This window comes from Eleutherodactylus coqui, chromosome 1 (genome assembly GCF_035609145.1).
Source record: "Eleutherodactylus coqui strain aEleCoq1 chromosome 1, aEleCoq1.hap1, whole genome shotgun sequence".
Lineage (NCBI taxonomy): Eukaryota > Metazoa > Chordata > Amphibia > Anura > Eleutherodactylidae > Eleutherodactylus > Eleutherodactylus coqui.
The window spans coordinates 289,856,688-289,870,414 of record NC_089837.1 but is presented as its reverse complement, the minus strand read 5'-3'; the positions used below and the strand labels follow the sequence as shown (position 1 = coordinate 289,870,414).

The 13,727-nt window shown below is 45.7% G+C and overlaps 1 protein-coding gene across 1 annotated transcript; it reads right to left on the bottom strand.

Annotated features, from left to right (window-relative positions):
• Window positions 1-939: 939 nt before the first annotated feature.
• On the bottom strand, window positions 940-13,261 carry TMEM222 (transmembrane protein 222). The gene is made up of 6 exons (XM_066572832.1): window positions 13,155-13,261; window positions 9,064-9,148; window positions 2,076-2,107; window positions 1,896-1,992; window positions 1,591-1,718; window positions 940-1,495 (listed from the first exon to the last, which is right to left on the bottom strand). The coding sequence occupies exons 1-6, from the start codon at window positions 13,253-13,255 to the stop codon at window positions 1,408-1,410; spliced, it is 531 nt and encodes a 176-aa protein (XP_066428929.1). The 5' UTR covers window positions 13,256-13,261; the 3' UTR covers window positions 940-1,407.
• Between the last annotated feature and the right edge of the window lie 466 nt (window positions 13,262-13,727).

Genomic DNA, 13,727 nt, shown 5'->3' with positions numbered 1-13,727 from the left:
CATATCTATTATCCCTACATGCTTCAACTTTTGAAGCTTAAATAACACAATAAATTCTTATTAGGAGAAGTAAATAAAAAAAAAACAAAAAACAACTTTGGGGATATTGTTATTTACGATGCTACAAACTGTTCACTAAAAGCTTTTTTCAATATCAGAGTATGCTTGATCGTTACCTCTGCCCTGATGGAACTTTGCCATAGTGCTGCTACACTGTATCCAAGTAGTGGCAGTAGTTTCCTCCTTTCACCCCTCCCCAACACAAACACAATGTGATCATAGCAGTGGCACTGCTTGAGTGTATTAAGTTATATTCCCCATTTGCGCTTGAGGCACAGTTCACAGCCACTGTTACAAGTCCCATTAAAATGACCAACACTATGACGGATTCCATCGTAAATCAATGGTCATTTAATGGATCCAGCATTCTGTTACAAACAGAAGCCAAAATGGTGGAGTGAACAAAGCCTTACTTACCTCAAATGTGCTCTGCCTGCTGTAATAGAGGCATATAGCGTGTGGTTAGAAGAAGTACACAGCACAGCTGTCATCTGATGAGCATATGTGAAAAAATGGTTAAAAGAAATGAATTTTGACCTGCAGAATTGTTCTCACTGCTACAAAAATAGTTCAGATGAGAATTGTGTTTTCTTGTCTGCCACATGAGTATTACATTTTACAATCATACCAGTAACAACCAGAACATTTTGTAGCAGGTCCTATGCTTGTTCTCAATGGCAACTAACTTGCCTTACTCTGAATTCTTTATATTAGTTCGATAAACATAATGACCATAAATAATGACATAAGTAGGCTAAATTCAACAATGCTATAATTTGGATAAAACACACTTTCACCCCACCCTATTAACATGCAGCAAATAAAATGTACAATATAATCAGTTATGTTATTGTTCGTGGAAGAGCCAAAGAGACTGGATGCTGGTAACGTTTTATTTAATCAAACACATTTATTTTTATTTCCATATGGAAATATACACACAAACGAGGAAAACCACAGGTGTATGCAAAAAATGGCATTGAATTCTATTCCTTATTTTATTTACAGTTGTATACTATACACAGTACTGTGCTTATGAGTGAGCTCTTGACACCAATAACTTGTTTGGCTAGTTTACATGAGAGTCTGGGTCCTACATGATAGTTAGTAGAAGCACCTGCCTGTCTGAACTGAGACTGAAAAAGGTTAAGACAAACTTTCCTGTCAATTTCCAGTTGGTTGAAGGAAACAAGATCAAAGAGCCATCTATGCATGCCCCACAGTAAATGCTAGGCAGAGAGATTCCACAAAATGAAGACACGGTTTTCGGTTCCATCTCACACTTTATTCCTGGCGGGGCGCAGGTCTGGATGGTAGACAATGATTCACAAGTCCTCATAGAAAATTTTACCGCAGGTGTAAGGTAAGAATGACTGTGAGGATTGCCCCTACGAGTAACAGGAATGGAACCCACGTCTTCAGAAAGCCTCCAACACTAGAAGTACACGTACATTGGTTACTTGCATTGAACAGTATAAATATTTACGTCCATCTCTAGATGAGCAGAATAACTCAGAGGCGTCCACCCACCTGACGTATTTGCTGTAGATCAGGCTGTAAACACAGAGTTTCACCATATTCCAGGATGTATTGTTGTATTTCATTAGGTTCATTGCCATAGCCACGTGGGAATGACAGTTATCACAGCACAGGTTGTGCTAAAAAATGCGGAAACAGACATAACTAGTACAGATTCATGTACAGATAGTCCCGTGAGATACAGCAGAATACGACTGTATTTGATATGTAGTGCTTACAACATAGTATTGTCCACAGCAATGTATTCAAGAACTCGGAATGCTATGGTGAAAGAAACAGTCGTATACACAACTCACCATACGATGTTTATATTCCTCAGACGCTTCATGGACGGCTGTATCCCATGGGTTAGGCCCGTTGGCATATACAAAATTAGGATCTAACTGCCAATATCTACAGAGAGAGGGTTTGGGTGATGCAACAACATTTGCCAATGTCACTTCACTTAGATGCAAAGCAGTAACATGGGTACTTACTTTACTGGCTTCCCAAAAGCCATGCAATCTTCCTGCAAACAAAAGAGGGTTGCACAAGTTTAGTGTAGAGCTGTAGGTACCGTTTATTTAATGAATACAAGAATGTTTTTGTTTCATAGCAAGACAGGAAAGTTAGGCTGGGTTCACACGGGGCAGATTTGCCGTGGAAATTCCGTCCGGAATTTCGCCGCGGCCGCTAATCCAGGGATTAGCCAGCCATGTGGACAAGATTTCTGAGAAATCTTGTCCACACGGGACGGAAAATCCGCCGCGGCAAAGCCGGCACTGCGGCGCGGATTAGCCGGCCGCAGCATGCTCATTCTTTTTCTTCCTCCGCTGTGGCCGCGCTCTCCTCTATGGGAGCGCCGGCCGCAGCGGAAGAGCGAGCGGCCGGGCCGCTTCAAAACCCGTGGCTAAGTGCCGCGGGTTTTGAAGCAGCGCTTCTCTCGGCTGAAATCTCGCGGTTTTTCGCTGCAGTCAAACCATGAGATTTCCGCCGGGATTCCGCTGTGTGGGAACCCAAGCTTAGTGTCTGACCAAAAGGAAAAGAATATATGCACATATCTATTCCCATTCTTTATCTGAAGTTGTCTGGTTTTTCTCTGCTCTAGATCCTAACTTCCTTTATATTATTTTATACACAATTAGGCAGTTCTGACAAAGCAACTTGTGACAAATTTCTGCCTTGGGACCAGAGGTGGAGGGAGAAAGGGAGATGTGTTACCTGCAGGTCTTCTCTGCTGACCCTTCAATTCACTGGTTCCTGGTCCCGTTTTCAGCCATGCAAGATTGCCTATAATCTTCAGACTACCTCATCACCATATCTCATGGATACTGTTAGACTACCAGTGCATTATATCTACTCTCCGATTAGTGCTAACTGATCAGAGAGCAGTACAGAGTGTGCATTAGGTAGTTAGAAAATTGCTGCAGCCATCCTGGATTACTAAAAATGGGGCCTGGAACTGGGGGATCCGAAGGGTGATAGAGAACAACTGCATGTAATATAGCTCCTGTCCCTGGAGAAAATGTAGTCCCGAAATGGGAGGGTAACTGTAACAGACTTCACTATTGGACTAAAGGGTGCAGGAAGGATTAATGGAATTTCAATAGAGTGTCAGCCACTATACATGATAAATCAGAAATTGGATCCAGACAGAAACCTGGATAACTACACTGTTTTATCTGGCATAAATTCCAGAAAATGAATGAAACTCTGCTCAAAAGGAGACCGTATTAGTCTGAGTGATGGAAGCCTATAGATTTCCACCCCAGTGTAGTTTTTAGTGCTCCAGATGAAACCCGAGGACGGAGGCCTGAATGTGATGTAAACAGGCCCTAACATTAATAAGGTCACCAGCATCCATATGTACATCTAAGGGCCCTTTTAGACAGGCCAATTTATTGATTGAATGAGCGAATGACATCAACGTTACCTTGTTTGCTTGTGTACTCTATTCATACAGGCAGACACATTGTTGGCTCGTTCAAACAAGAAACCGTTCAGCCTTTCAAATTCACTGTATAAGTAAATGGGAAGGACTGAACGAGCGCAGTTTAACCCCTTAACGACCAGCCCATAGTGTTTTTACGTCCTCCTGAAGTGGGCTTTATTCTCTGAGGATGTAAAAACATGCTTCCTGCAGAGAATAATGCCCCTCGGGCTGTGGACGTGACAGCTCCATGCTGTCGGTGTCCGCGGGTAGCTGACAGCATGGAGCTGTCATCCCGGGCTGTTCGGACATCCCCCTCGGCATTGCGATCGGCGCTATGCAATGGATAGCGCCGATCGCAAAAAAAGTAAATAAAAGTACACAAAAGTTAAAGATTCAGCTGCTCTGATGGATCGGATCCATCGGAGCAGCTGAAATTACTCACCCAGGTCCGGCACGCTGCTCCCCGCTCTCCTGCCGCTCCGGGGCCCGAAGCCGGTCTTCTGCGCATGCGCGCCAGGCGGCATTACGTCAGCCGCATGCGCAGAAGGCCCGGCGGCGCGGGAGATTTAAAATCTCCTGGCTCCCGGTTCCAGTAGGTAGCCGGGAGGCAGGAGATGTCAGCGGGGACTGCGGTGAGCGGTCCCCGGTACCGTGATCGCCGTTATCCAATGGTTAGCGGCGATTGCGAAAAAGTTAAAAAAAAGTTTTAAAAAAGTCAGTTTCACCTCCCCTCATGGATCGGATCCACGAGGGGAGGTGAAAATACTCACCCCCAGTCCTCAGCGGTGTCCCGATGTCCCTGGACCCGAATCCCCGTCTGCGCATTCGCGCCCGATAATTGACATCGGGCGCGTGCACAGACGGGCTCGAGCCCCGGGGAATTTAAAATCCCTCTGCTCCTGGCTGCCATGTGTAGCTAGGAGCAGAGAGATTATACCGGGGACATGATCCATTGGATGACAGTGATCATGTAAAGTGAAAAAAAAGTGTAAAAAAGTAAAAAAAAGTTTTTAAAAGTTTAAAAAGCGTACGTTTCATCTCCCCTCATGGATCATATTCGTGAGGGAGGATGAAAGTACGTACCTAAGGCCCCCAGATTTATCCACGGACCTTACCACAGCTTCTGCACACGCGCCCGTCGCCAAAATGGCGGGCGCATGCGCAAAAGCTGTGGATTGCCAGGATAATTTAAATTCTCCCTGCTCCTGGCTACAAAACGTAGCCAAGAGCATGGAGATTTAATGGGGGTCCGCGGTGAGCGGTTCCTGGTCACGTGTTCGCCATTATCCAATAATGCTGATCACGTAAAAGTAAAAAAAAAAATTTGAAGTTTCATCTCCCCTCACTGATGCGATCGGTGAGAGGAGATGAAACTTTTTACAGGAGGCCTGCGTATTTGAACCCCGACGCGATCTTCCTCCGTGGACCTTCCCGAATTCTGCACATGCGATTGCCGGCAAAAAGCCGGACACATGCGCAGGAGTCGGGGAGCCCAGGAAATTTAAAATCTCCTTGCTCCCAGCGACCAATGGTCACCGTGAGCCTGGAGCAGTGACGGGTGGCCTCGTTGAGCGGTCCCCGGTCACGTGATAAAAAGGTAGCGATCTACCTTAGGCCGGTCTCACATGACCGGATAGGAATTACAGATTCTGCATGCGTCTGATCCACGGTATTACGCAGATCAATCGCATTGGATTACACAATTCCGCTCACATTAGCGGGTCGGAATTGCGTAATCCACTTGCAGAAAAGAGAACGCAGCAGGTTCTATTTTACTGCGGATATCGGCAACATAGAGCCCATTGTGCTCCGTGGTCGCGGATATACCCGCAGCCCATACGCAACTACATTGTATACGGGCTGCCGGTACCAGCGTCATCGCTAAGCGATGGTGCGGGAAATACAAACAAAGGTGTACTGTGCATGACCGCCTGTGTGAGTACGCAGTTATGCGCAGTACATTACGCAGCCGTACGCAGGGTCACAGCCGGGCTCACAGATGGGATCCGCTGCGGGCCTCTGCAAGCGGATTCCGCCTGCACCCGCGTGAGCCCGGCGTTATTCAGACCGCTACCTGTGATACGTATTTTACAAGAAGCCCCGGGAACGCGCGCCTTCCTGCAGTTCCAGGACCAGCTTGTTGAGCACCTTCTGTGTGAGACCGCCGCACCTCATCAAGCTTACGGAGACTCACGGAACGCCACTTTTTACACCCCATACCCGCCACTGAGGTCATGAAATACCCCCAAAAAGCATGAGAGGAGGGGGGGGGATACCCGGTTTTATTGCCCCATGGGCCCATTCCAACCAGCCTCCGTAATTACCCGTCTTCGGAAATACTACACAGTTCACATTTTTACTTTTACCTAAGATTTGCGAACGCCAAAAAGGGCGCGGAGGGGGAGGGGGGGAATTTTTAGGGAGTCAATCTTTATTCTGTACAAATAAGCAATGGGGCCTGGAATTTATTCAGTTGTGCCCTAAAATCCGACAGGTGTTCCGTCCTTTATAGGCCTTGCCATGCGTCCTGTAAGTAGATTAGGGCCACAATGGGTATGTTTCTGAACTCGGGACAAACGGGGGTATCCATTTTGGGGTGAACGTCTTCATTCCTATGTGCACTGTACAAAAAAACTGTTTTTAAATTGAAAAAATTGCCAAAAAAATTGAAAATCGTTACTTTTTCCTTCTGCTTTGCTTAGATTCATTCAAATACTGTGGGGTCAAAATACGCAGTACACCCCTAGATGAATTCGTTAAGGGGTCTAGTTTTCAAAATGGGGTCATTTGAGGGGGTTCTTTATAGTTTTGGCCGCTCAATGGCTCTATAAGTGGGCAATGGGGCCTGAAATTTATTTAGTGGTACCCTGAAATCCAACGGGTATTCCTTTCATTGTAGGCCTAGCCATGGGTCCTGTAAGTCTATTAGGGCCACAATGGGTATGTTTCTGAACACGGGACAAACAGGGGTATCCATTTTGGGGTGAAAGCCTTCATTTATAGTGGGCAATGGGGCCTAAAAGGACTTCAAGCAAAATCTATGTTCTGAAAGCCACCGATTACTCCTTTTATTTTGGGCCCCGTTGTGCATGTGGACATAAGATTAGGGCCACAATGGGTATATTTCTGAAAACAGCACAAACAGGGGTATCCATTTTGGAGTGTAAGTCTTCCTTCATATGTGTGCTGTACAAAAAAAGCTGTTTTTAAAATGACAGAATTGCCAAAAAAACAAAAATCCAAATTTTTTCCTATTGCTTTGCTTGAATTTATTCAAAAACTGTGGGGTCAAAATACGCAGTACACCCCTAGATAAATTCGTTAAGGAGTCTAGTTTTCAAAATGGGGTCATTTGTGGGGGTTCTCTATGGTTTTGGGCACTCAAGAACTCTACAAGTGGGCAATGGGGCCTAAAAGGACTTCAAGCAAAATTTGTGTTCCGAAAGCCACCGGTCGCTCCTTTCATTTTGGGCTCCGTTGTGTATCCAGACATAAGATTAGGGCCACAATGGGTATGTCTCTGAACACGGGACAAACAGGGGTATCCATTTTTGGGTGCAAGTCTTCCTTCATATGTGTACTGTACAAAAAAAGCTGTTTTTAAAATGACAGAATTGCCGAAAAAACGAAAATCACAATTTTTTCCTTTTGCTTGGTTTGAATTCATTCAAAAACTGTGGGGTCAAAATATGCAGTACACCCCTAGATAAATTCCTTAAGGGGTCTAGTTTTCAAAATGGGGTCATTTGTGGGGGGTTTCTATGGTTTTGGGCGCTCAAGAACTCTACATGTGTGCTATGGGGCCTAAAAGGACTTCAAGCAAAATTTCTGTTTTGAAAGACACTGACTACTCCTTTCATTTTGGGCCCCGTTGTGGACTCAGATATAACAATAGGGCCACAATGGGTATATTTCTGAACACGGGAGAAATAGGGGTATCCATTTTGGGGTGTAAATCCTGATTTTCATGTATACTATAGGAAAAAAATATGTCTTTAAAATTACAGATTTGCAAAAATATGAAATTTTACTTTTTCTCCTCTAAATTGAATTAATTCCTGAAAAAAAACTGTGGGGTCAAAATACTCATGACACCCCTCAGTGAATACACTAAGGGGTGTAGTTTTTAAAATGAGGTCATTTGGGGGGGGTATCTATTATTCTGACACTCATGAGCCTTTTTCAATCTTGGCTTGGTATAGGAAAACAAAGTGTTCCTCAAAATGCTAAAAAGTAATGTTAAATTTGTACGTCTCCTAAATGGTTAAAAAACAACGAAAGTTTTTCCAATGTGCGCCCAAAATCAAGTAAACGGGTGGAAATATAAACTTAGCAAAAATTTCTATATTATGTTTGCACATATTTAAGATATTGCAGTTGGAAATGTAAAAAAATGACGATTTTTTCAAAATTTTCCCAATTTTGGCGCTTTTAATAAATAAACACAATTTCTATCGGTCTATTTTTTCCGCCTAAATGAAGAACAACATGTGGCGAAAAAACAATGTCAGAATCGCTTGGATATGCAAAACCTTTCTGGTGTTTTTCCATGTTAAAGTGACACATGTCAGATTTGCAAAATTTGGCCTGGTCATTAAGGCGCAAACAGGCTTGGTCACTAAGGGGTTAAAACAAACGAGAAAACAATGATTTTTTTATGCCTGTAAAAAATGAATGGTGAGTGAAAAGCGAACAATTATCGTACGTTGTTGGTTCGCGTTAGACTGAACAATTAGCGTTCACTTTCACTTGTTTGAACGATCTTTTTATCAATAATCGTTCCACCCAAAAGCACCCCTAGTGCTGGCTCCAACTTGAAGATGTCAACAGCCCTAAGTGTTGGCACCGACGCGATGATCAAAACATTCCCATATGTCTAGTGCCAATGTCAGTATCATCATGTAACATATACACTAGTAGTCTAATATATAGTAAATGGATTTTACAGGAGAAAACAATTGGTGACCTACCAGAATTATCAAAACACCATCCACAGCCCGAGGCGCAGTTTGGTAGTACATCAATCTCCCATTCTGCTATCCTGGTGATAGGTCATGAATAGTTTTCTCCTGAAAAAACCCTTTAATCATGTTCAGAACTATGGTGTATCTGGGTTTGAGGTCAAAACAATCAGTAGAGATGGACACTACCTAACCCTTTCCAATCCACTGTCTGACCTCTGAAGACATTATGATTTAAGGCTGTACAGCTCCGATGTTTGAAGACATCCGTTGGGGTTCTCTTACTGTATATTGCCAGCCACTCTGCTGTCGGAGCCTATCCAACGTGTCACCCCATGCAGTACTGGCTTTAGCCAGCATATAGCGCCGTTGTATAACGGCAGAAAAAGAGTAAGCCCCCTAGGAATACCAGGATACAAATTGGATTGGAAAGGGTTAATTCAATTGCCCGCCTTCTGTGAGGGAAAGATGTTAGGTTATCAATATTTTTAATAAGATATAGTCAGATAACCATTATTATTGATTTTGCAGGATTAATGCAATTACCCGCTTAGAATCTGTTGCATCGTGCTCAAAATAGATTATACTTACAGAAACATAATAGGGACCAGCAAAGTCCCGAATCACACCAGATGATGTACAGATTCCCATATGACCAATGAATGGGAAAAGCCACCTGTGAAAGATACATAAAAGTTTTAATGACATACTTCACGTTACATATACATAGAAATATTAATTACATTTGTTCTTTAACTGCTTAGTGACGGAGCTTTTTGTTTTTTTCCCATATTCGTTTTTTCCTCCGCCCTTTTAAAAAATCATAACTCCTTTATTTATCAATCGACGTCACTGTTTGAGGGCTTGTTTTTTGTGGGACGAGTTGTGTTTTTCAATGGTGCTGTTTAATGTACCATATAATGTACTGAAAACGTTTAAAAAATTCTAAGTGTAGAGAAATGGAAAAAAACCCGACATTCCGCATCTTTCAGTGCCTCCTGTTTCTATGGCGCACAAACTGCAACAAAAATAACAAGATAACTTTATTCTATGGGTCAGTACAATTACTACGATACCAAACTTGTATAGTTTCTTTTGCTGTACTACTTTTTTTTAAATATATTAAATTTTTTAGAATTATTTTTTGTCTCCATTTTCTCCGCCCAATAACTTTTATTTTTCAGTCGACATAGTTGTGTGAGGGCTCGTTTTGTGCAGTACATCCTGCTGTTTCCGTTGATATCCTTTTTGAATACATACGACTTTTTGATCGCTTTTTATTACATTTTTTTCTTGGAGACAGGGTGACAAAAAAAGCGCGTTTGTGGAGTTCTTTATTTTTTTTTTCGAACGAAGTTCACCGTGTGGGAAAAATAATGCATTACTTTGATAGATCAGACTCTTACGGACGCAGCAATACCAAACACATATTTTTGCTTTATTATTTAGATTCTTTTATTGTAGATATGGCAAAAGGTGTTTTTTTTTTAAGGGGGGGGCGTACGGGTCTCCTGAACATCGTTCATGGAATTTAAATGACGCTGTCAGAATTGCGGAATCCGACCTGGACGTGTGCAGCCAGGCCTTATTCAGTTTGGTTGAATGAACATATTTATATGAGGTTGGGGTAAAAAAAGCTGTCACCAAACACCTGTAGTGTCACTTAGCTCAGGGGTCAAGGAGGTGGACAGACATAATCCAACCTTAAAGGAGATGTCTCGAGGAAGCAGTGAATTTTTTTTTGCCCAGTCCCCCTAATTAAGCATACATTACTAAGCCCCCCTGTAAATGACTTTTCTAGCTGGTTTCTACTTACAGTTCCAGCGTTTCAGCAACTTATAAAAGTTTCCCCAAGATGGCCGCCGGCTCTTTTCCCGTCGCTTGCTGTAGCCCGACGTGCGCGCTCCCGAGACGCTACCAGCTGTGTCTCCCTGACAACCAGACGCCCCGCAGCCGCCGACCGGACCCCGGGATTGAACGCCGCCGACCAGTCACCCACCGCCAGGCAGCAGGTAACCGGCGCTAGCCCCCGGCTCACCAGCGCTACCCCCCGGCTCCCCAGCGCTAGACCCTGACAACAGACGAAGGCCCCTCGGCCCAGCGCTAGGTTCCGGAGCCCAGCACTAGGTTCCGGAGCCCAGCGCTAGGTTCCGGAGCCCAGCGCTAGGGCGGCTTCTCGGCTGGGCAGCTCCAGTTTCTGCACCTTCCTCTAACAGAGGATGGTATAGAATGGCCGCTCCAGCGCGCTTCCGAGCAGTGACAGCTCGTCTGCGCATGCGCAGAAGAGCGGTAGCGGGGAGCACACTGAAGCGGCTCGTGCTGAAAGGAGAAGACCGGACTGCGCAAGCGCGTCTAAAAAAGCAAGCCGCCAGCGAATTTAGACGGAACCATGGAGACGAGGACGCTAGCAACGGAGCAGGTAAGTGAATAACTTCTGTATGGCTCATAATTAATGCACGATGTATATTACAAAGTGCATTAATATGGCCATACGGAAGTGTATAACCCCACTTGATTTCGCGAGACATCCCCTTTAAGGTACTTTTACACGGGGTGATTATCGCCAGCATTCTACTTGGAAACTGGAAGTTCAGGCGGTAATTGCCCCATGTACTAGCGGCCATCGACACAGCACTGAGTAAAGAATTGCTCTCCCGTGGAAGTTGCTTGGTGCTAAAAACCAAGCAACTGTCGGGCCGCGTTAACAGGAGTCGCTCAATGTTTAAGCGACTCCTGTTTACACGTGTACTGTATACTGTGAATTGAGTTGGGTAGCCGAATAATTCCGTCGCTCTACCTCCATTCACTTGAGGACTAGTGCTCCGGTGTAAAGTACAAAAGTGATAGTCGGGCGGCAGCCTATGGGACATCTGTTGGGAGCTCATGTGCCCGACAATTATCCCATTAAAAGCCACCCTTACCCGTCCTCTGACTTTCCAATAGATGTCAAGGGGGATAAGTAGCTGCAATTAGCTCATTGTTGAGGAGCTGTCAAATAGAAAGGGGTGGTCCAAGGGGATATCTGCTCTAAATCTACAAAACCATTACATTACTTTAACAACTTATACAGAAGGTCTGTTTAGCATGAATTTGTTTTACACATGCCATCTTTAATCCTGGGTTCCCACACAGCGGAATCCCGGCGGAAATCTCGCGAAGCCTCGCAGCGGGATGCGGTCCCGTGCCCCTGCAGAGGCCTGTATCTTCTCTCTGCGCTGTGTGCCGGCTGCCGGCCAGCAGGCGCATGTGCAGAGAGGAGCCGGCCCGTCACCGCTGACATTTCTGTGCGGGCCTCTGCCAGACCCGCACAGAAATAGAACATGCCGTGATTTATTTTCCACGTGCGATTTCACTCGGACAAATCGCGGCCGTCTGCCTAGGATTGCGTTTTCTAATGCAATGCTATGGCAGCAGCCACGGGTGGAAATTCCGCGGGAAATCCCACCGCGGAAATTCCGCCTGTGTGCAGGGGGCCTATCTCAGAGTTCTTTGTTATTCCACTGTGCGTCCTATGCAGATTAGGCAAGAACCATCTGCTGGACAAGCCATGAGCAGTGAGTGGTTCTGGGATTTCTTCACTAAGCATTAGGCCGCCTGCAGACGAGCGGGTCGGATCCGGCAGCGAGAATTCTCGCCGCGCGATCCGACCCGAGCGCCTGCAGGGACGAGCGCGTACTCACCCGCGCCTGGCGGCCCCGGCTCTTTCATGCGCAGACCGGAGCCGGCGGCCGGGTGAGTGCGTGCCCCGCAGAAAATTAGGACATGCCGCGGTTTGTTTGCCGCGCGAGATTTCGCGCGGCCAAACCGCGGCCGTCTGCATAGGAGTGCGTATTTTAATGCACTCCTATGCAAACTTTCAGCGGCGGAAATCCCATGGGAAATCCCGCGGCGGGATTTCCGCTCGTGTGCAGGCGGCCTTACTCAACCCCTTCCCTTGACTCTTGATTTAGGCCCCCTGTCCACGGGCGTTGCGGTATCCCGCGATGGAGAGCCGCTGCCGGGAGCAGGAGCCACAGACGAATCTCCGCTGTTCAGTCTATATGACAGATAGGCTGACCGCAGAGAATCGCGGCAATTCGCAGCACGATGCGAATTGCCGGCCGCGAGCAGAGAATCGCAATGATTCTCTGCTTGTGGACACGGGGCCGGTGCTTTCCATAGCAACGCTATGGAAAGCTTCAGACGCCGTGATTCGCCGTGGACAGGGGGCCTTAAGGGCGCCTTCAGACGACCGTATATCGGCTGGGGTTATTAAAGGGTTAAATGTGGTTGAGCCGCGGACCTCATACTGTAATTCATTGTGAAAAAAAAGGGTCATTCATAGACTTGGGAAAAAAAATAAAAGGGCATTTGTTTGCATAAGAGAATTGATCCGGGCGCTGCCCTTCTACCCCATTTATTATACTGGCTTGTGTGTGCCATCGCCTGCCAGCTCTGCCCCCTACATCTAGCTGGCACTGTCACCGTGGACACCAGGTAGTGTTATGGCTCTTCACAGAGTTTTATCCTCCCCCGGACAACTGCAGGCACATTACACGGAAGCCATCAATTAGCTGCTAATGTCAGAGGTCTAGCAACAACATTCAGCAGGCATTGTACTGCCTGCACAAGGCAACAAGTTCCCTGCCCACATGCATTATGTACAGCTCGTACTCTGCATTCACACCATGCCGCCTCCTTACGTCAGCACTGGAATCGGGGTCCATACAACACAATGAGGAAAACGACTTCTCTCGGGATCTGGCTTCATCTTTTCCTCTATCACTTCCGCCATCACGGGCATAGTAACATTTTCCGCCCCACTTCTGCCCTAATCTGCCCTTCCAGCAACCTGATTGGTTGTTTGGGTTGGCTGGTGTGCACGAGGATAGAGTTCCAGAGATGTGCACGTGAAGCACATGCTGAGCCGTCAGTGGCAGTGATTGGAGGCTCGGTGCTCATGTTTATGCAGTATATATGCACCAGATTCACACAACACACCATATTAGCATGTGGTGTGCTATATGGCACATATTAGTGTGTGGATATGTGTGTATGCAGGTATGTGTGTTAGGCTACTGCATAGTGGTGTGCTAGCATGTGGTCATGGGTGTATGTAGTTAGCGTGTATGTGTTGTGTTAGTGTTTTTATACAGCACATGTGGTGTGGTCATGTGTATGTGGTACATATTAGTGTATGTGTTGTGCAAGTGCGTGGTCCTGTTTATACAGCACATGTGTGTGTGTATGTGGTACATATTAGTGTGTGGTCCTGT